The sequence below is a fragment of the Pyxicephalus adspersus genome, chromosome 9 (genome assembly GCF_032062135.1).
Source record: "Pyxicephalus adspersus chromosome 9, UCB_Pads_2.0, whole genome shotgun sequence".
Classification (NCBI taxonomy): Eukaryota; Metazoa; Chordata; class Amphibia; order Anura; family Pyxicephalidae; genus Pyxicephalus; species Pyxicephalus adspersus.
The window spans coordinates 44,700,383-44,724,071 of NC_092866.1; the positions used below are offsets into that span (position 1 = coordinate 44,700,383).

Below are 23,689 nucleotides of genomic sequence, written 5' to 3' on the forward strand. Positions count from 1 at the left end.
TATTTGCGGGGGGGGGGGCTTATTTTTTATTTTTACCTAAAAAGGGGGGGCTGTCTTATTTGATGGCCCTGCCTTATCATCGGGGAAACACGGTACCTGTGCTGCATGGTGCCGATGTTCCCATACCAGTGTTCAGTACACTCCCTGATATTCCTGTATCCGACATGGAGGATATACAGGGTTTGGATTGTAATCCAGGAGTTAGTAGTGGAAGTGAATAATAAGAGTTTCATCAAACCAGCAGTTTTGAGAAGAGTGCAATGATTTAATACGTGGCCTAAGTCTGTCAAAGGAAGCATCTGAACTTTTAGTATCCAGGCTAAAAGAAAAGAACTGTCTGAGACTGGAAGTTAAAAAACGGTTTAGAGGACAAGAGAGGTGACACTCCTACCATATTTCAGTGAAGATGGAAACTGTTGTAGCAACCCTGGACTACTAGCCCATATGAGAGTACCAGAATACCGAGCAGAAGACGGATTTACTGCATGATGGAAACTGCTATGTATCAATTCCAATTGGTCACTCAGCAAAACTAAAGAAGAATATGAAAAGATCAAAATGGTCTTACAAAAGCTTTGCTATCATGAACACCAATGGTCCATATGTGTTGATTTAAAAATGGTGAACTTCCTACTTGGACAGCAAAGTGGATAGACAAAGTACTCATGTTTCATCTGCTTGTGGGATAGTAGAGCAAAGCAGGATGACTGGAAAAAAGTGACATGGCCTCCAAAGGAAAACTTGAAAAAAGGTGCAGCTAACATGATTAACGAGCCAATCCTTGACAAAGAAAAATAATTTTCCCTCCACCACACATAAAGTTCGGATTAATGAAGCAATTTGTTAGAGCTCTGAACTATCTGAACTGAACTGTCTCCACAGCCATTTGCAAAAATTTCCAGAAAACCTTGGCGATTTCAGTGAGGAACAAGGAGAGGTGCCATAAAGATATAAAGGTGATGGAAGAAATGTATCATGTCAGATGGGATAGACACATGATGGCAGACTGCTGGAGCCTTCAACGTGATTGTCCTGATCATCAGCATAAAAGGAATTCATACAGAGTTTTTCAATTACTTCTTTGTGATTAGTTATGTAAATATACTGAATATAAAATATACTATTATATTGACAATAATTATTTAAAAAAAAAGTTTTGTATACGTAGGCATATCTAGTTAAATTTTGCATAATTTTCATGTTTGATTAGTTTTCTATTAGGTAAGTATTGAGGTCATTATTACAAAAGAGCCAATCTAGCAAAATACCTTATTTGAAATCTGTGCATCAAACATAACCTAAAATGACTCTAATCTGTTTGGCAAGAAAATGTTTGTTGACCAGTGTAATCAGTCTTTAAGAGCTTTAATAAATCAAGCCCAGTGTTTCTAAACACTGTTCAGATGCAGTTATCAGATATACCAAGTAACATTATTGTTACCTTTTACATTTACATTTAAAATCTTCCATTCATCTGCAGCTAAAAAAGGTGAGCTTCCTTCCGCATATCATAACAGTTAAAGCAACTTAACAAGAAAAAAGAAATGTGTTATTTAGAATATTTTTTTTATCTCTTTGACTAGTTTATTATAAATAACTCCTTTATTCCCTTCAACCTCAGCAGTTATTTTCCTGATATTTTTTTATATTTCCACTTTTCAAAGCATTACTATTGAAAAGTATTTAATTTTAATTTATTTTAAGTGTTGCATTAAAAAAAAGACTTTTACTTCTTTTATAAATACCTTGCATTTGTATCAGAATTCTAATTTTAATGTGATATTTGAAAGGAAAAAGAAAAATACAGAACACTAAACATTTTTTAACTAAACTGATAAAAGTAGTAAAAAAGTGCCTGTTTTAGCTTTCTTATGTTTTTATCAATTACTTGAAGAGAATAAAAAATTTTACAAACTAATATCACTAAAAGCAAGGCTTTTTTTGTCCACAATAAAAAAAGTTATTTAAAAATTATCAAAGTTATTACTGAATCAAAAAACACTGAAATGTACAAATTGGTTTGGTTTATAGGAAGTATACCGGTGTGAGAGTTGTAGTGACTAAGTCACATTAACCAACACTTCTCATTTCTTCCTAACCAAATTCCATTACAATTTTGAGTAAAATAAGTACATTTCACATGTGATCATTAAGCTCAGCAGCCTAGATCTCTGGCTACCAGAAGTATTAATAGTAAATGTTTTAGGAGACAGCAGAAAGTCTGTTTTTGCAGACAGACCATGTGTTCTAAATCTGGAATAGGATAAAAGGTTTATTAAGGCACATTTCTGTACTACAAAGCAGCAAGTAGAGATAATAAATATACCATAAAATTTTTTTATATTATATTGTATATATAATGGTCTTGTATGTATAAATATAATTTTAAAGCATACACAGAAACAATGTTAATATATTAGCACACACTGATAAGCTTACTTATATTATACTGACTTCAAGTATATCTTTAAAAATATTATGAAGACTTTGGTTGACTTTTAACTTTAATGCTGTGCCATGCCTATCATCAATATATTGGGTTTGGGGTATTAAAACCCTTAAAGTCAACAAGGATTTTCCTTATTGGAAAATCAATGTGGACAGATGGATAAACTGCAGGGTACAGAGAAATGCATTGGCCATACAGTGAGTTGCTTATGAGAAAACTGAAAATGTGCTTTTAATAAAAAGGTACAGCAAAACATTTTGGACGTTTTAATAGGATATAATAACATATTAATAATGCATCATTAATCAGTATGTTTGCTAAGTGCAATGGAAGCTAATCTAATAGAAATACATAGCATATTGTGCAATTCTTCTTTACCCCATGTCAGTATGATCTTGGAAAGGGCAATAAAAAAAAGGCTATAGAAATGCACACCAATTCCATGATCTCATGAATCAAATCCCTCAATCAGGCAAAGGATTGGAATAAAGGGGTTACAGCTTCAGCATAATCCTTTGACGCTTCATGCAGAAAATCTCCTAGGATTACAAGCAGGTTTGGTCAACCATGCACATTAATAAGCAATTAGCAGCAGAGCTGCAAACAGAATTTAACTCTTCTAGAAATAAGCTAAAATTCTGTGGCTGCAAGAAAACACTGTCACATTTGTTGGAAGAACCAGGATTTAAAGAAGATATGAATTTTTGGTAAGAGCAATCTAGGCCAGCTGCCAACAATCTCCTTACTTTACAGAACATGAATAGCCAACAAAGATCGCAGGAGATGCTTGGTGACATTTTTCATGCCACATGATTTGTTTAGTGGAAGCATTATCACTAGCAGCCAAATCAGAATACAACAGAGATTACACCTCCCACAATATGATGTTCATAATAAAAGAACTAAATAAAGACAAGTTTCACAATGCATTGCAATCAATCAATATGCATATGACAATAGCTACCCGAGCTGTTTGAATAAAATGAACAGAGAAACATAAAAGAAGACTAAAAAGTACAAAGATACAAAGTCAATTAACAGTAAGTGAACTTAAACTTTCGTTGGATAAACACAATGAGGTCTGTTTATAAAGCAGTGAATCTGACATTCACTAACACATTTCCTGTTGGAGAACCAGTTACTAATATTGAAGCACATGAACCTGGAAGAATCGCCAACAGAGAATAATTATCAATGAATGATCAGGAAGGACTACTTGCAATGGAGGAGAATTCTGAGGGATGCCACCACCCATCCTCCCCACTCCATAGAACAGAACAGCTTTGTATGTGCAGTGTACAAATTCATCTGTCACTGGAAACGATCACAAAAAATCTTTTGTCTATCTGAAATCTGTATAGCGGTTTATGTTCAGAAGTCCTGTATTTCATCTTTTCCAAATAAAACAAAATGTTTTCAACACATTTATTGTAAAACCTCCATTTGTCAGTAGTGATGATTATCCACTGAGTGCCTGAAGGATAATGACATTGTGGTAGAAATGCAAATGCTCATTCAGTGTGATAATGCCAGCACGTATGCAGGGCAGTTAACATTTCTTATATTAACAGCAAAAAAAAAATATTACAGTTACTATACAAACAATAAAGCTACAACAAAGCTAAAAAGGGATGGAGGAAGGTCACAGTCAGTAATCAGGGACCTCCCTTTGTTATTAATGTGATAGTTCCAGTACCAGTTGTAGGTACTGTTCATTTTAGGCCTCCCCATATACAAAAGATATATAAAAACACTGGGAAGCCTGAGATAAATGTCAGCAAGTGGCATCTCAGGAATCTATATGATAATAAACTTTTGATTCAAAGACTCATCAGAGCCTGTTAATCATTATATAGGGAGCCTAGATTTTTTATTCAGACCTGTTGTTTTCAGTGGAAAGCATGCAGCAGGACATCTCCTGTTTGTCTTCCCCCATTCTCTCTCCATAGAAAAAACAGCCCTGTCCGTACAGCATTTATTTGTTCCTGCTATAACTGCACATTTGTACACAGCTCTCCCAAACAAGAAGAGCTTTTACTATCCAACAGTCACCAATCAGGTCTAAAAATGTATACTTGGGAAAAGCTCTTTTTATTAGGCCTAATGACTGTGCAGATTACAACTATATATTTATTACCATTAAAAAAAACTGATCCCAATATGTTTTTGTTTGCCACTACCTTTGATTTTGATCATGTTGGGTATTTCACACTGTACAAGTCTAGGCAATACATTGTTAGTTGGGTCAATATTTCATATGTTATTCTAACTATAACAAGGTGTCTGAATTGTCTGTAATGTCTCTCATTAATAGAGATGTCATAACATCATCAGCAGATATTGAAGCTTTAAGAAGAATTACCACCCACATTTTGTTAGGGAATTGAGACTCAAGTACGTCATTTATTTCCCCCATGCTGACTCCAGATTGAGATTCTTTTTCTGTTCTGTTTTAATTTTGGAAAATATGTGTGACAGACTGCAGTTCAATGACAGCATAAATGTGTTAATATATGTAGTGAGGTATAGGAAGAATAAAAATAACCTCAGAGTGAAAATTGGACCACTTAATTAACACAGTGCTCTGAGAAGCATTTTCAGCCACATGTCTCCTTTTCTTTTCACACCTCCTAGCTAAAGATAATTTAACTAGAAAGCTGCCACTGACTGGGTCTTGGTGTATGCAGTGTTATTTTTCAAGGTAGGGACAGACTTACAGTATATACTGACCTCTGAATGGCAATTATTGACACTTAGTAAGGTGTGATTGAGCTAAAAAAGCCTTTTCAATTCACAAGCATCTTTACAGTGGCCCTACCTAATAGCATGTTGTAAAGTACAATCACAGTAGGTTAGAAAGGTTTTTTATACCTTGGAGGGGTCTAGGATGTAATCACCTGTAAGACGTTTTTCTTTACAAAAGCAATCCAAAAAAAGAGGATGCCACTTTTGAATTCAATTTATATTCCACAATGAACCAATAATAATTGTGGTATGCCAGAAATGTTTTCACTCTGAATTTAAAGTTACTGATATGTTTGCAAAGAAGTCTAATTTTTTCAATAGAGGAGGGAGGCTTAGAACTTCCAGGTTTTTACTGGTACTTGGAGCTTTGATAAAGAGATTATAAACTGTATTTATATAGCACCAACATACTATGAAGCAATGTATCATACATAGGGATGTACCCTTACTGCTTAACATTCTGGGAATCTGCAACAGGCACACAGACAAAAGTAAAAACTTTGACAGTGGCTCCACCCTATACCTACTCTGCTAAAGAAATTCTTTTTAGTTTCTGTCTAGTAAAAAGTTCTCAGAAGGAACAGGATTTGGAGATATACCTTCCTTGGTTGATATAAACCCGACTACGATCCTTACTCTTCCTCGCTCCATCCAATGTCAAGAAAATATAGTTTTGTCTGGACAAATACTTTTTGAATACTGAAAGCACATTGGGTATAGTCAGAAAAGTGGACACCAGTATAATACTTTACGGTTAAATGCTTTTGGGCTAAGCTCCTTTGACAGCTTTCCGTTAGGCCAGAATATAAAAATATAAATTAAATGTGGTAAATATCAAGATCAAACTGTAAACAACAATGCGTAATCGTCAAAAACCATGATCATGTATATAGATCACCATGGTTCCCATGTACTCAATATACATTATACATATATATTATACAGCAACTGATTGTGAATAGTTCTATAACTGATCATGCAGTCAGTTTTTATTTGTAGTCTAGCATAGATAGATAAGAAGAGAAGTGTGTTCCCCTTACTAGAGTTTTACAGTGAATGTTGACCCACCTCTTTAATTAGTTTAAAGTGAACATTCAAATCATGGAGGGAAAGAAGGTGTTGGGCTCCCAGATAGTTTTGAGAACAAAATTGTTGTATTTACATTTTTTTTCCAACTTTTTTTTCACATTTAGTAAAGTAAAAAAGTTCAGACAGATCTATACCTAACTGTTTGACACTTCACAGTATATGGGTAACATGGTACATACATATATTCAATTATATATATTATTTTATAATATATATATATTATATATAAACGTATATTCAATTGTATATTATATACAAAAAAGGGTGATGAAGAAGACCGTGCTTAAAGTTTAATAAATCCAACGCGTTTCGCCACAAATGGGCTTCCTCAGGGATATGATAATAAGCAAGCTTAACGGTCTGTATATGTACATATGAGATTAAATAATGAAAAAGAAAATTGAAATAAATACATTGTTTACACAGCAAGATCAATAATATATATAGGTATGTCAAAAGGATTTTTTCAGTTCATAATATCATCAATCTATGAAATTTCTCATCAAGTAAATGACTGTATCAGATTTAACAAACATTTTTCAAGTGATAAATGAAAAACTAAAATTACACAATGTTTATGGGAGATATATGTATCCATAGTGTGTAAGTGCATAAGAAAGTCCATAGTGTATCCATAGTGTGTAAATGCCTCAGAAAATCGATAATCTACTGTGCAGACAGTATCTTTTAAACCTTTATAAAATTAGATACGTAAGTAATAAATTGTTTATACCCTACATTTTCTGTCTGCTTAGTAGATTATTGATTTTCTGAAGCAGAAATTTTTCTCTTTCTTTCCCTCCTTTGATTTGAATGTTCATTTTAGCATAGATAGATATGCCTTCCTTTCCAAAGACCTTGAAGACAGTCTCAAAAAAGGCATGTGAACATTTTTTAAAATGTAGAGCTGTTGTGGTCATTAAACAAAACCACTTAACACTTTTACCTGCAGTACAGTGGGAAGCATCAAGTTTACATTACAGGATCAGACTTTCCTATAGTTTAGTGTCACCGGGCACCAACTCTATTACATCATGCTGACAGCTTTATAGAGAGAAAAACAAGAGGCTGCTATTGTGGTATGGGAGCACAAATTATTTTGTTACTGATTCAGATCAGTGTAACTATGGTATGCTGCAAGAGTGGCCATATCCGGACTATAATATTTTTTTTCCACTTTTTCTTTAAAAAAAATGTGTTTCTGAAACTAAGACTGAAGTTGAACTCCTATTTTTTTTTACATTAAGGAAATTCAAGGTAAGTACAGTATGTACCATATTTCTTTAGGCAGCACCCACATCACCACTGTATCCTGTAGTGATGTAATGGCAGGTGGATGAAAGAAGAGTTCAGTGGTGGAAGCAGGCTTTCAACTTTCCAGGAAGTGTTAGGTATAGAAGATTTGTCAGTAAAGAAACCTCTTGAAGCCTGCATTAGGAATTCTGGACAGCATGATGAGTATGTGTTTATCCTTTTCTTTGCAGGCTGGAACTCTTTTTTTAATTATTTTTTTTGTTATAATATTTGTCATTGCTGACGTGAGCAAGCTGTAGCATAGTCATTGTGGTACAGTAGATCAAGCATGCAGATAGAGAGGTCTGACTTTACAGATTCAGACCTTCAGATACATTGCCTCTCCAGGTAGGAAAACAAGAGTGAGTCAGTGGGAGAGCAAGGTAGCAATAAAAGTTCCCATATTTATAGTCTGACAGGTTCTTTTTAAGGACCCCATACTTACAGAGACATTGTACAATGTGTATGGTGCTCCATTGCATGAGCTATGCATAACATCTCCTTTTGCAAATATAAATTGGTCATTTGAGTTTACTGGTCCTCTAATGAATCACATCATTAACATATCTTGTATCAGTTATATAAAAACCTAAATTGACTTACGGGTTTGAATAAATGACATGTATCCCACAAACTGACACTCAGTAGGACATCTTAAGGGAATGACCTACACAATATGATGTCTGTTCTACCTGTCACTTCTCTTCTAATTATGTGTGTCTGTTACATGGACTTGCAAGTTATTTGACTAATTAACATTCATTTATGACGCTACAGTAATGGTAATTGGGGTGAGAGGGTACAGAAGCTCATTATCCTGTATTAGTAAGTAGTAAATGACTTATGTATAACCTAAGTGTGATATATAAGGTACATTATTACAGTTAGGTAAAGTTTAACAACAAAGCACTCAGATACACAGGCATCCCATGCACTCAAGCCTCTGCCCTTATCTAAATGTTATAGGAGTGTGACAAAGAGACTATAAACAAGACTGACTGGCTATAGGCAAGCCTACCTTGGGAAGATTAAATGAAGATCTGATGAATATTTAAAGATTATTTAATGCTCATGATTAACACTGCAGCATTATAAGTTTAAAGGTGTAATCGACACATTGTTTGGGGAATACTGGTCAAAAGGATTTTTACCTAAATTCTTAGAAATGCAATCAATATCACAAAGGGCAATTATAGTAAAAGATATCTGTTTCTATACAAGTGAGGGATTACATCAAACCTGCATGAAACAATTGCAAAAAAACTGTATGTTTACATTGTTCTCTCACAGTTTTTATACCTACTTTGGCTAAACATTTCTTAAATTTTCATAGATTATTAGATATTTTTCAAATCTTCTCAAGAATAGGACTGTCTATGGCAAGCCTAATATCAATTGCATCCACACTTAACACACAAACTTGTACCTCATATAAGGAGGGCACATTTGTGCTCCCCCCTACCTCTTTTCACCCTGAGTATTCTGGTTCTGTTGAGACCCATTGGTTTGTAGATCTGGAATATTGGCAAAATCGTCCTGCTCGGAGAGACCCAGCACCAAAGACAGCACCACCATACGGCCTTCCCTGCCCATAGTCCAGGAGGTAAGAAATGAAAAGAGCAAAGAAAGAAGACAAAAGAATCAGAGAAGTAAGTGTAATCATAAAGCAGTAAGTATTTAAAGCAAGCAGATATTGTTTCCTTTTTTTAAATTCAAGAAGCATAAGAAACAAACCAACACTCAGACAGGAAATAAATATTGTAGCATTCAAAAGAACAGAATATCAGATTAGGGCTGCCATCAAATTACTCATACCTTAAATATTTTTATTTTTATTTTAGCAGATGCAGGAAAAAAAAACACAGATAAAAATGTTGCTATGTAGATACCTTAGAAGCTTTAAATTTTATACCCAATCCACAGACCTTCCTTTTTCATTGGAACTGTTGTAGGTTTGTTCAGCTGCAATGACATCCAGAGGTTTACTAAACGCATCTTCTATCTAAACTAAGTGAATGCTGAAAGTCTGATGCAATGGACTAAGTAAAAGAACAGAATAGAAGAAGTCTAAGCTGCTCTGCTTTAAATGCAACACCGTGGTCTTTACTTTGAATGATGGTTGAGAACCATTTCTAGTAAAATTTTATTTTTTCCATTTACTTCTATTGTGATCTCTCTCAACAAAGCCTTCTTGTTGCATAATGTTTATCATGCTTCTTTTGTCCTTCTGTTTGGCCAATCTTTGCTACTGCTAGTCCTATTATACCTGGCCATCTAACACAACTATTTCCACATTCATTCACCTTGTACCCTTTTATCACATCCAGTCATATATACATCCTTTACCAATTCTATCTATCTATCTATGAAAGTGCTGTCTTTGCCCAATTCTATACAAAACCTAATTACCTTTCATATACGTCCTTGTCTCTTGATTTATAACTGTATTGTGAGCTATGTGCAATTAGGATGCAAATATGCTTCCATCACACATTTTACAGATTGCATACTGTCTTTCTCTCAGTCTTGCACATAAACATTATGTTAACCATAAATTATTTCTAGGCCATAATTGTAATACCTTCTGACTACATAGAATATGACATTCACATTTCACTGCAGGGATTTGCAGTAACATGAAAATGGTAATGCACTGGGTGAAGGTTTGACCTACTTTTGCCTTGACTTTAACCATTTGTGTGCCCACAATCCAATTGTGTCAATGGTTGTTTGATATGATAAAAGGAAACATCTGAGAGGAGAGAACTAGAAACCTTTGAGAAAGCAGCAAATAAAAAACCTCAAACCAAGCTGAGAAATCTGAAACAGGACAAGCAAAAGATAAGTACAAATGGGTACCACGAAATTACCTTTTTAGTTAGGTCAGTTCAGGAACCAAACTCCAAGAAACAATAAAAGCACAAAAGAGACTTGTGGCCCAATCCTGGATCAGGGTAGGGAAATTGATTTTTTGTGATTGTACATCAATCAATCAATCTTATTTCAAAAACAAAGAAATATTGTATGATGAACACACTTATTGAACATATAGCTTTAAATACAATCTTGATATTTTCCTCATTGAGTTTTTAGGTACATCAGTCCAGTATCAAATATGTCCATATAAAGAACCAAAGGATATCATGAGTGTGATTTAATTCTATAGGCCAGTTACTAACATGTTTCAATGGCTTCTTCAGGGGATATAGGAAATTCAAACCAGGTGGTGTGATATACTGAATCAAATTGGTTCAAAGAGATTTGGCGTAGATGTCCTTAGAAGAGGTGATCAGTTTAAATATGGTATTGAAATCTCAAGGGAATATGTTTCAAAGAAGCAGAGAGGTGGCATCAACAACATGCAGCATTGAGTGAAGTTAGGGGGTCAGGTCTAAAAAATGTTTGTCCCTCAATGCTAGATGTATGTAGGGAGCCTTTGACATGTGCTTCCTTCCAAGACTCAAGCAGAGTGACACTTTGCTTGAGTCTTGGAAGAAGGCACATGTCACAGGCTTCCTACATATATCCTGCACTGGCTACATAACACCCACAGTAATTACAGGCCATAAGGTAGTGGCTTAAAGAACAAATACCCCATATTTGTTTCTGGCCAATGATGTTGGATTGCAGTATATACCGCTCTACTCTACAATATTAGTATTCTTTTATTGTATGTTTTTTTGATGACTTTAAGATCCTGCTGTCTCCTATCAGGTCTTTACTGTAAGCTGGTCCTGGTCCGGTAATACAATCTCCAACAGAGTTAGGTGACTAAAAGCTGCAACAGATATTATTAGCCTTTATCCATCTTCTCAGTCTAGATTTTAAATGTTAGGTTCTTGTTTCCTTTTGCCAAAACATTTTCCATCACATTGTTCCATCACATAATAAACAGGATAAAACAAGTTCCCATCCTCTAACATACTGACTGTATAAATGAATTGTGATGGTCACAGGGCAAGGGTTTATGTTCTGTCCTTCCTACTGACAATGTACAAGGCGCTGTTATTTTAATCTACTACAAGAAAGGATTAATTAACCTCGTGATCAAACTATGCAGAGCTTGAAATATGATTCTTCCGATTAGTCAGACATGAGGCTTTGGCGCATTTGCTATAGAGCCTGCGAGATGTGTTGGAGCCACTCCTAAATTAACCCCCTTTTTGCATTAGGATGATGAGACAGTTCATAAGTATAACATAAAAGGATGCTTTGCTTATTGTTCCCCTGCCAGATGGAGCTGCAATAGTCAGCAGACTCTCTAAAAAGAAGCACCTACATACTCTATCTTCTATTGCTATTTTAAAACAGTCGTATGAAAAAAAAATTATTTTTAGCTACAGCCTTGGAAATAACAATGAAAGAGAACAATGTACTTCAAATGTGTCAGGCTGTTAAACCCAAAGAGGAAAAAAACATTCACTAGTTAATTCCCACATTTTAAAATGCCTTCTAATAACTGAAAGACAGCACTTAAAAGACAGATACATTAAAAAAATAGTTGTGCTTTTAAAAAAAAAAATCTAAAAAATAAATATAAGCAATAATAGGATCTTTACAGAATTAACTGAATTTAAAGGGAATTAAAGCGTTTTGAGAGGTGCCGCCTTACAAATACACACACACTTTTTAAGTCAAGTGGTATAACATTTTAGAACAGTCTAGTTCTGGAAACTGTTGAGTCTTAACTTGGTGTCAAACATATTGATGTGTTTGTGGTGTTTCCCACTCCCAAACAAGAACAGCACAATAAAGTGGATTTAGGTACGTAAGTTGCCCTTTTAAAAAGAATAGAGGTTGCATTGGAGCTGTATGAGAAGTATGAAAGCACTCAACCAATGTGTTTTTATGTGACCTTTAACTTCATTGTTCCAATAATAATTGTAACTGTTAGTAGCATCATTACTCGTTATAGATAGGTTGGGTAAATAGATATGCCATCATCATACCCACACAACATCCTTCACCATTCATATGGTGGGATCCCTGACTCTTCTCACCCTGCTGCTTGCTACATCGAAGATCCAAATATACAGTCAACCTTAACATATACCTTAACAGCTATTGCAGTAGAATAAATTGAAAACATTCAAGGCATATGGCCCTTTTCTTTTATTACCTAAACTTAATTAGATAGCTTTTATGTCTTTTGGAATTAATGTTATAATGTGCAGGTGAGAAATCTGTAATGCAGAACACAGAGATAACTGCAAGAGTATAAAACAAAGGAGGCAGAAATGAAACTGCAGAAGCCCCAAGTAGTTTGGATTTGGTGTAAAAAATAAAGCTAGGTTTTGAAATATCTAAATGATGCAAACCTGCTAGAGGGTTAACTAAAAAAGACTGGTTCAGCTGAGTGTTAGAAAATGGTACTTCAGTGGGATCCATAACCTGGGCAAAATGTTCAGAAATGTTGCAGCCCCTCTATGTCACCAGATGTAGTCATGGACTTCTTTGCGCTAAGTATAAAAGACCTCCACAAGAAGAATTCAGTTTGATTGCATTACTCACCCTGGTCATGGATCTTGGCAACTAACAGGAAACCATACAAAAAATAAAACTCAAAGGCGAAATCCTATAATCAGAGGCACAAGGTAGAGACAGGCACCAAAAAAGATAATACCAGGTAACCAAAAAATTGATAATAAAACAGAGATCTTGTGTCTATCAATGGCAAGTTAGGTAGTAACCACTGGTTCCAAATGTTTGCTGTTTTGCAGGAACAATCAAACTCACACTTCTTTTATGACCCTAAGGATCTAGCAATCTCTTTATCCTTGCAAAACCAACAGCAGCCTTCCTAGAGGAAACCCAAAGGCAAATAACATTTGTAAAATTTCCCTAATGTCATGAATATCATGTCATTTGTATAATTTCCCTTATCTAATGTTATGATATGGAGTCCCCTTAGTTTCATATATCCTCTTTAGTTTATCTGATCAATAGAACCTGGAACTTTGGGCAAGAATGCTTCTCATGTGTCCCTGGGATTATGTGTACACAGATTACAGGGATTCAAGATCTTACCAGTTAGAATCTTCAGCTATAAGACCAGCAGAGGTAACTACCACTTTGTTGAAGAGAAAAATGACGCAACACAAGCCTTAACTCTGCCTAATATTTGTCTTTTCTGGGAGTTCCCAAGGTTGCCAATAATTTTGGAAACTTTCTTTGGCCTACACAGTCACTAAAAAAGTTCCTGGGATACATTATTACACATAACATTGCTCCAGAAACCCATATTATGATATAAACTGATATTGCATCTATATAAAATTTCAATCAATACTTCTCTAACATTTTAAACACTGCACTTCAGTAAATATTCATGTAAAAAGCCCAGATACCATTTATGAATAATGATGCATTATACAGGTAAGAAAGTACCTTTATTGTGTAAATGGTTATGAAAAAAAAGAGAACATTATCAGGGACTAAAATATCCATTGAAAAATATTCAAAATAAAAAGGTAATCAGGTATACAAGTTGACAACTATGCCAGCTACCAGACATTGAAGTGTTAATTAGTGTCTTACCAATGGTTTTACAGCCCTTTCATTATTGAATTTGCCCATGTGAAACAAATCTTTAAATGTGTGTGATTTTCCAAACAAGAGTAAATGTTTGCGTCCAGTGCGACTTTAATGAATAAACCAGACTGGTGCTTAAAATTGATTGAGTTCACAGGCCACCAGCAACAAGCTCCCAGTCTGTTTGGATTTACAATATTCTGAAAATGGCTGCAGTTATTCAATCAACTGATTAAAAAAAAAATAAAGATTATTAACTCTATAATGTCAACTAGGAGAAAGAACAGAGTCTAAATCTGTGATACATGGGAATGGATGTCCAATGTATTTAGTGCAGATTCATACAAAACAAGTGCACACATGACACATGTTCCCTCTTTTTCTCAGTCAGAATGAATAAACTATTGTGGGACGTGCCCTCCTTGTCTCTTTGGTCTATGTTAGATACAGAAGGTTTGCTTGTTTTGACTGAACAGCTCTATAGTGCTACAGTTAGCGTGCAGCATTATGAACATATGTGTTATTAAAGGACTTTAATTGTGATTTTAGCATAGGCATGGTGTTATCAGTCCAAACAGAAAGTTAAGCCCTGATTTATTAAAGCTTTCCAAGGCTGGAGAGAATACACTTTCAACAGTGAACCTGGGTGACCCAAAAAACCTGGAGTTGATCTTGTGCAGGATTTAATATATTTGGTTGCAAATAGCAAATGAATTTGAACAAATCCTTTCCAGGTTTGCTGGATCGCCCAGCTTCACTGATGAAAGTGTATTCTCTTCAGCCTTGGGGAGCTTTAATAAACCAGGCCCAAAAAGTGGATGCTAAGTCAAGAATAGTTTTTACTAGTTTTGGATAGAGTTGGGCGGAATTAGAACTGCTCAGTGTTTATGGTCAATTTTAGAGGAAGTGAGAATAAATCTTTCCTTTCTATTCAACTCTGTCCAAAACCTGAAACCTTTTGACTTGAAATTTACTTTAGGAGTACTCTGGATTTCTAGCAGATCAAGAGAAATATCTCTGTATCTGCAGCATTGTTAAAGGGGGATAAAGTAAAGTAAGTAAAGAAGTAGTTATATTCTGATTTGGTAGGGCTTACTGACATGTTTAATGTGAACTATGAATTGTAATGAAAGGTCATTCTTAATGTGTTAAAGCCTCTAAGCATAACTATACTGATGAAAGGGTCTGGACACAGAGCAAAAATATGTGCAAATGATTATAAAAATTAGCTGTTACAGCAAGCATTGTCTAGAATTTGGAAGCCACTTTTTAGATGAAAGTAAGACAAGTCAGGTTGGTTAGCATCTCATTGTTCCATTTGCAGCTAGGACTGTGATGATGTATGACTTATGATCCATGCTGCTGTATTTGCAATCAAGGCCATACCACTCTCTCCTGGCAACAAATCTCTTGTGGATAAGGGGGCATCTGGTTGTTTTATTTTGAGATATTCACACAGGAGGCTGCAGCCTGATTTCTGTTATTTATGCATGTGCACAGGAGATGGAACTTGGAAAGTGTCTCTGTGGCTCGTCCTGGGTTTAGGCCTGCTGTTCTGTATTCATAAATATGTATTGTCTATGGCACATCTGTTTTGTGGCATTTTAACCCTTTATATTGCTGTAATGCATTTAGAAACCTTCTCCAGAAATAGTGGAACTGGAAGGGAGTGAACATGACTTATCTTACTTGGTCCAAAAATATACAGTTGACTCCTCTGACAGATATTATATTTGACTAAAAAATGCAAAGGATAGCCCAGTCCTAATAATTTAAATGTTGTTGTAATAGTTAGTTCACCCAGTCATGTTCCAGGTTTAGGATCTTTGGCCCTTTTGATTGGTATGCTGTTACTTCCCATGCACTGCTTAGTATGCAAATGTCATACACTTTCCACATGCAAAGCTCAGTGTACATTCTACAGAAGATTGTGAACTGGCAAGTAGCAAATCACTTCTGCAAAAAAAGAGTGTCTTCTCTTTTTACTTTTAAATTAATTCCACATTAAGTTTTTAAAGATACATGCTTTTGAGATGACTTGGTCCCTCTTTTTTTAGAGAATTGTAAAAGTAATTCCAAAACTATGAATTTTGTAATGATTTGAAGTCAGCCAATAAAATGGTATTAGTGAAAGTCTAAACCAGCCAATCTCAACCAGGGTTCTATGAAACCCCTGGATTCTTTCAGATGTTGCTATTGGTTCCTCAAACTGCAGCTGATTCACCTCCCATTTGGTTATGGCTGCATAGTTCTCGGGCCAACATCACTTGACAGAGCCTGCTGCATAATTCCAGGGATGTCTTTAGGTCTCTTTAAAGGTAGTTTTCTAGTCACCACTGTAAAGGGAGTATTCTTGGTTTACCGGCCATCAATTTAATAGGCTTTTTTTTTACCTCACTCACTCCAATATATTGAACTTAGCAGGGGTTCCATAAGACCTGAAAATTATTTTAGGGGTTCATCAGGGGTAAGACAATTGAGAAAAGCTGGTGTAAAACTTCCACTATCAAAATTTTAATTGTGATATAAACTTAATTAATCACAGAACCGCATACCATTGTTTTAAAGTCACTGTAAATGTCAAAAGTCAAAATAAAGCTAAACTAAAAGTATCTTTAAAAGCTTTACTTGTAAAGCAGAAATATATATTAAACTTCTCACCACCTGTATGGGTAAAGGCCATTCCACTGAAGAGAAATAACTGCATAAAATTTCTTCTGAAACCAAAACAGAAGCTATGCACCTTAACAAGTGATGGTTTCATAAGAAACTTGGTATTTCTTTTCAGTGGAGTTCTTTCAACAGATCTTGGCCCGAAGAAAAAGAAAAAGATGACAGCTGCAGGCAGAGTGACAAGAGAGAGCACAGACTTTTTATATCTAAATTAGGGATATATCTGCCATATTGTGCAAGTGTGCTGTGCAAATTCTCCAAGTACTTGCTGCAAAATGTGTCTGAGTGTACAGTATAACCCTAGATCACAAGTAAAACCATTCAGTAAATTTCTAACGCCATTCAAAAAAATTGCAAGCCATCTAGCCCATCAATTTAACCTTACTTTGCATTGAATGAATTATTTCTGTATTAAGGTTAAAGAAAGCATTCATGGTGCCAATTCTTGCAATCCACCTCCCTCACATATATGTCGCTCTGTCAGACAAGCTTTTTGTAAACAGTGGAGGGGGCGAGGCAGCACAAAATGAATTTATAATAGGTTTGAGTAACTTAAATGATAGGTGACCCTTACTTGTAATATCTAGAATTACAGGGTCAGGAGCTGCTGTTGACAGAATACCAGGCTACTGACAACCAGTTATACACAACAAGGTGGCTTGGCACACTAAACCAATGTAAAAACACAAGATCACATTCATGCCAGCTGTAGAAACTGTTAAATACTCTGGTAGACCTGTTACCTTATGTACCTTATGACTTGATTTTCAAATTCCAGTGGATTTGATCTTTTTGGGACTGATCATTATTTCTCTGGAGACCTAGATTGTTCATCTATACTTGTGTGATCTTCCAGTTCCTTTCTAGATTTATGATGCTATGGCTGGTTATCTCTGGGTGTTCCCACCCTTCTCCCTTTCCCCTTTTTCCCTTATATCTCTTTGCTTTTTCTAATAATCAGTTAGGGTCACACAGTATGATTTGTTTCCTGGATGATCTTACACGATGATGCTCATAAGTAACCATATCCACTACTGTTGGCACTTTGGCCACTAACTCTAGAGGACCAGCAACTGTTTTACCACAGACTGGGTCTATTTCCAGGTATGCACAGATTGGTTCTAGTTTGCTGTGGATGTTTTAAAACATCTTTTTAATACCACTCTATTGAAACTAAAAAACACCAGACAAGGGCAGGAACATTATGTTACCAATACATCTCTCTGGGATATATCTGCAAGTACATTTTCCTGCAATGTACCTTTAAAAAGGAAACTATTTAGGCAAGTCATCCCAGTGACCCGTCCAAAATGCTTTGGTTTTGTCATGTCAATTGTCATGCTTTGTATCACAAGGTGATCAAAAGGTCATATCTGAATTTGGACACACTGGGGTGAATTGGCAGCTTTTCCAGTATGAACAGGCTGCCGCTAATGCCACACATGTTAATACTTGGCTCGCTGTACAAATGTAAGTGATTCTTTATTGTTTTGTTTCAATTTAATTTTAAATATTTTATCCACATATTTATTTTATGTATATAATCTTTTTAATACAGGAGATATATGAATTTTGTAGATTGTTAGCCTCTTTGAGGGCCAGTTAGTGATATGATTATGTTAGTGATATGAATATGTTTAGCCATTAAACACACCTGGTTCGGTATTCAGGGTGAAGTGATAAAGCCTTTTTATATCCCAATGCCCAAAACTCACCTCCCCTTATATTTATCTATAAAACCTCACCAGTGAAAAATGGTTGGGTTTTTTCCTTGGTTTTTCCAGTGCATGCAAAACAGAAGTTTCATTTGTTTAAAGTGCAAAGCCATTCATAGTAATTCAATGCACAATGTGCCAAATATTTATTGGAAATTCAATGTGCATGTTTGGTTTTTTAACTAGATTCTGGCATTGCTAGGCAACCCATTTGATTGCCAGAGTCACAATTTGTTGGACATAAGGACACAAAGGTTACTTGCATTTAAATAAAGTCAAGGCAAGTAGAAGGTAAAAATTCGTGGAATGGTAATGAGTAACTTTCTTGGTCTTTTTATACTGTACGCATTTTACAACAGTTTCATTTTTTATTTGTTGTTTCTTTTCTTTGCTTTATAGTCAAGAATCTACTTTGCTTTTACTTTGGTAAAACCTTTTAAATTGCAGCTACAGTGCTGTTTTTCTCATTTGCTCTATGGTGCTACTGTTATATCGCTGTCCAAAGAGCAGACAGAACAGTACAAAGTCCTAAAATGTGCAAATGTGGAATGGTGCTTGTGGATGTTCCTTAAGAAGGTCAGAGTTGCAGCTGTCATATCAATTACAACTCCATTATCCCTCAATCATAAGTACTGCCAGTTAGTGTAATTATTGAAACATGAAAGCATGAATTATCTTTGCATACAGACTGCCAGCCATGGAAAGGAAAACTAACTAGAAAAATGAAGCTTGAGGATCTTTTAACTATTTTTCTTCTGGAGTTTACCACAGCAGCGTGGTGAAGCATAGCCCTATGAATGATAATTATTAGAGATATTATCATAGAAAGATATAATTTACATGGTGCTGCATTGTTTTAGCCTTCCAAAATGTGACAGTCATTAACCACCTCTATAAAATGTAAAAAATGACAATACAGGTTGACAATCGAAAATCCAGCCATCTATAATCCGGTTCGTCCAGTTTTCAAGATTGGATTTGGGTTCGCATTTTCAATATGGGGACTATAGTACACTGTTTGGCCACTAATGTTTTGATGGCTCTGTTCTGCAGAAACAGCTGTTAGGTTTTGCTTACTAAACTAAATACACGTTGAGACGTCCCTGCTGCCTGCTCCCTGGAACTGTGCCAGATGTCCGCAGGTGCTGCAAGAGGAAGGCTGCCCTGTGTGTGGAGGTAAGTATAAAAAAAAATCAGGAATTTTCGAAAATCTGGCACCCCTTAGGTCCGAAGGATTTTTGATTGTCAACTTGTACTTTTTTAAAAAAATGGATAGAGAAGGTACATTTTAAAACCCCTGTCAGTTTGTTTCTGATGTCTGTGTTCATGAGATTCACCCTCTCTCTTTGACTTGTTACTGGTGTCTATGGTCAATAATCAATTAATTATTGACTTAAATGTGTATAACAATTTTATTGTGTATGAATACCTGAAAATATTTTTTTATTTAAAGTTATGGTTGAACCTCCCCACCCTTGAGTTTACTTTTTGCAATACAAATTTACAATGCCTTTGACTTCCACAGCTTCAACAGGAAGCTAGAGGAATTCTCCCAAAGTAAGGGCAAATATTTATTATACTTTTAAACGATACTTTCAAATGATCTCTTTATCTGCCACTTTCATAAATATTGAAAAAGCATAAAGTCAAGTGCCAGACTGGGACTAAAAGAAGTCCTGGAACCCCATCCTGGCCATGTTCATGAGCATGAAACAACTTTGCTGACAACCAAATGGCTACTGTTTGCAGGGAAGAGCAAAACTAAACAGTGTTTTAGTAGTAGGACACTAGACATTAGCAGTCTGCCTCTCTCCACAATAAGTTGAGCCCTGATTTCAACCAATCCTAATCAGGCTTGTGTGCTATCCATGACCACATTGGGGAGATTGGAAATTGGGAAAACACTTTTTTTCATTTAACTTAGGAGCACGGTCAGGTAATTATTACTGTCTTTGACTTTCTGCCCAAGTGACAACTACTCCTATTTGTTGTTCTGCTACCACAAACTGTTGCCAGAACAGAAAGTATAATACATTCGCAGGGTATCTGACAATTGCAAAACTGGAGAAAAGTATTTACTCTTCTCAAATCTATATGAAACTAAAAAGGTATTGGTTGATGTTTGGCTTTAGGAAAAACCTAATGAATAAGGTTTTAAAGATCGGCAGGCTGCCCCTGCCGATCTTTCTCTACTAAAATACTAGTTAGCTGGCTGTCAATCGTAATTAATAGAACTGAAGTATAAAGATCATGTGTTGTTAATAAGTGCTCCATAAAGTAATGGGGGGGGGGGGGTATCTCTGTGTTCTGCTAAATACATGTTTATTTAGATGAAAGAGTTTGTACATTTGAGGGTACGTTTTAATTGACAGTGTTTGTCAGCGGATGACTATAATCTACCTGTACTCATCAGCTTGAAGTTACATAAAAAACAATCGGTTAATGCACCAAGAACAGAATGTGTTCCAGTTGTCTTGGAGAGACAACAGATCTGCATGTTCCTTTTTTTTCTCTTGTGGTCAGCATACTAATTGTTCTCTTTTATGCAGGAGTCCCTGTTATTGATGAGATTAAAGTATAAAACACATGTTTTGTGTCTTTTTTCAGAACCGTAAGTGCAGGCGGCTGGCCCCATCTCCTAACATAGCAGACTGAAAACACAGATATTAATTTTCAGGCTAGAACATAGGAAAGATATTGTTTTGAGTAATAAAAAAGAAATATGTGCTAAGAACATGGCAAGAGATATACAGATGTGAAAGAAAATATGTTTTTAATGTTACAGTCTATCTGATCTGATCATGAAAGGAAAAACAAGTCACAGGGTTTCTAAAAAAATAAAAACAGAGCCTTAATTGAGGCAATTATTCTCACAATCAATAGCAACTGTTTTACCACGAGTGACCACTTTCGCAAGGGATCAGCACCAGTGTCCAGTTGGAGGCTTTGGACAAAATGTCTTGCAGTTTAAAAAAAAAACATCTGATTTATTTTAGTAGCGTATGCCTAGCAAGGACTCATAATCTATCCACACAGCTGTATGAGAACCGTACACTTCATGTGATAAGACAACAGAGCTTCACCTTTTATATTTATAGTTGTATTCTCTATCAACATGAGAAGTGATGCTGAGATGTTGCTAGCAGTGTTTTGCTCAAGGAAAAAAACCTGAAGGAATGTCTGCTACTGTGACCCTTATCTTATATTTCAAAGAGTAGCAATCTAACACATCCAATCAAAAATCTCTTATATCTAACCACTTTAAACAAATAAATTTAAATTCAAATTGGCTCGTTGCTGCTTTTTTGAGACCTTATTTTGTTAAAACTACTTTACAATAAATATAAGGGAAGGCAACAGAAATTTAGAGGAAATTTCTAAAAAGTTAAAGAAATCCCCATTTAGTATTCATTGGAACAGCTGTCCTCATTGTGAGATTTCCCTTCAATTCTTGTTACAGTGACAACAGAATACGAACACCAGTTTTTGTGAATGCTGATTTGTAAATCATGTGTGCTTCATGTTTACGGCAATAGGTTCATACTGGCATAAGACACATTATGAGTTTTTAATATACTATATTGGACCTTTTGATCTTTCTTTACTTCTTGTCATTCATACAGGTAACTATAATGAATTTCATGATCAGTAATTTATCTATCTACTGAAGTTACCATGGACACAGAAACTAGAGACAAGGAATCTCTTATTTTCCATGCTCTAGTTAGTACTATGAATCTCTTTGAGATTCATACATTCTGGAGCTGGACACCAAGGAGTTAAACTGTGGGACAGATTGCTCTCCTCAACTCTAGCCCTAGGTAAAACATGGTAAAGTGGATATAGAGGAAGGATTAGAACCCCTGTTAAATGTTCTGTTTACTGGGGCTCCATTAGACAGGTTTCCCCTACTTTACTTTTCTGATGACAATTGGTTTCTCCACACAGGAATTGTGACACACAAAAGTACAAATGTTTAGTTTATAGAAGAGATGGGGAAGCATAGAACCACAGCTTTTTATTGCTGTCAGTGAAATCAATGTTATTGGGGCAGTAAGAGAGGGGAAACTATATCTGTTTATTTTTTACCACTTGTTTACTGCTACTACTTAGTGTATTTGTTTTAATGCAGAAGATAACATAACAAATGAAAACAGAGAAAGAACACATTTGTGGATGACCTAAACCTTTTTGTTGTTAACATGGAAACTTACCAATGTCCAGTTGTCCCAAACTATGCCCGCACACATTAAAACATTATTTTAGCTATACCAAAGTCCCATTCACACCAGTAGCTCCACTAGGGCCCCTTCATGCAGACAAATGTATTGGATGGTCAAGCTCATTTAGGCTTTTCCTTTTACAGGACTATTTTACACATAAACCGTTCGCTGCTACCAAGATTATATGGCTATATATGCAGTTCTAGATATTCCAGCAGTGATGACAATAAAAATGCTATTGCTCCTATTGCTGCTGATATAGAAAAGTAGGAAGGATAACAAATAGTGATAACAGGAAACAAAGCATAGCGAAAGAGAAAAGGACAGAAACTTACAAGAAAGATTTCATGTCCAGGCCACGATTGCGAATCTGACCAACCACATAGTCCCAGCTGCCTGGGTTGGTCCGGTTCCTGATGCCAGCTGGCCTATATTTGGACCCAGCTGAGGATGGGGGCCGGTTTGTGCCAGTGCGTTGTGATCGGGGGTTGCTGGTATTACTGCTGCTTGATGATGGAGGTTGTTGCTGCATTTGTAGTTGTCCCAGACTCTGGCTGGTGGTTGGCTGGCAGTGATTGTGCTTTTGGTGAAGGCTTAGAGGTTGCTGGAGGCTCTGTTGGCGAAGCAGCGTGCGAGGACGCTGACACTTTCTGTCTCCTGCAGAGGTGGGGATATGGTCGAGGGTAGTAGCTGCTGGCAAAGTAGGGTCCACAAAGCTTGGGCAAGGGTGAAAAGAAATGAGAAAAGGAAACATGAAGGGTAGACATTGCAGTTTAGAAAACATACACAGTTACATACCAAAAAAAGAACATATAAATACAGTGATGAATTAGAAAGAGCGCATGAACAGTTCTTACTTTTTACCATGTATTACAATTGTAACTGAAAATCATCCCTATTTAATGTACAGCGCTGCGTAATATGTTGGCGCTATATAAATCCTGTTTATTAATAATAATAATAATAATAAT

At 35.7% G+C, this 23,689-nt stretch overlaps 2 protein-coding genes across 6 annotated transcripts in view; both read right to left on the minus strand.

Annotated features, from left to right (window-relative positions):
• The window catches only part of MRPL23 (mitochondrial ribosomal protein L23), a 706,510-nt gene that overhangs the window by 603,484 nt on the left and 79,337 nt on the right, over nt 1–23,689 (minus strand). The window contains exon 2 of the mRNA XM_072421761.1: nt 22,325–22,338. The gene's annotated coding sequence lies outside the window, so the exon portion shown is untranslated. The remainder of the gene's footprint in view (nt 1–22,324; nt 22,339–23,689) is intronic.
• The window catches only part of SYT7 (synaptotagmin 7), a 251,363-nt gene that overhangs the window by 74,931 nt on the left and 152,743 nt on the right, over nt 1–23,689 (minus strand). For 3 of the 5 annotated variants that reach the window (XM_072421753.1, XM_072421755.1, XM_072421752.1), the window contains 2 exons: nt 23,054–23,434; nt 9,039–9,161 (listed from right to left, as the gene is read on the minus strand). The exons of 1 other annotated variant lie outside the window; for it this stretch is intronic. In XM_072421753.1, the coding sequence (XP_072277854.1) occupies nt 9,039–9,161; nt 23,054–23,434 (504 nt within the window). The remainder of the gene's footprint in view (nt 1–9,038; nt 9,162–23,053; nt 23,435–23,689) is intronic. One more of the 5 variants, XM_072421754.1, reaches the window with a different exon arrangement.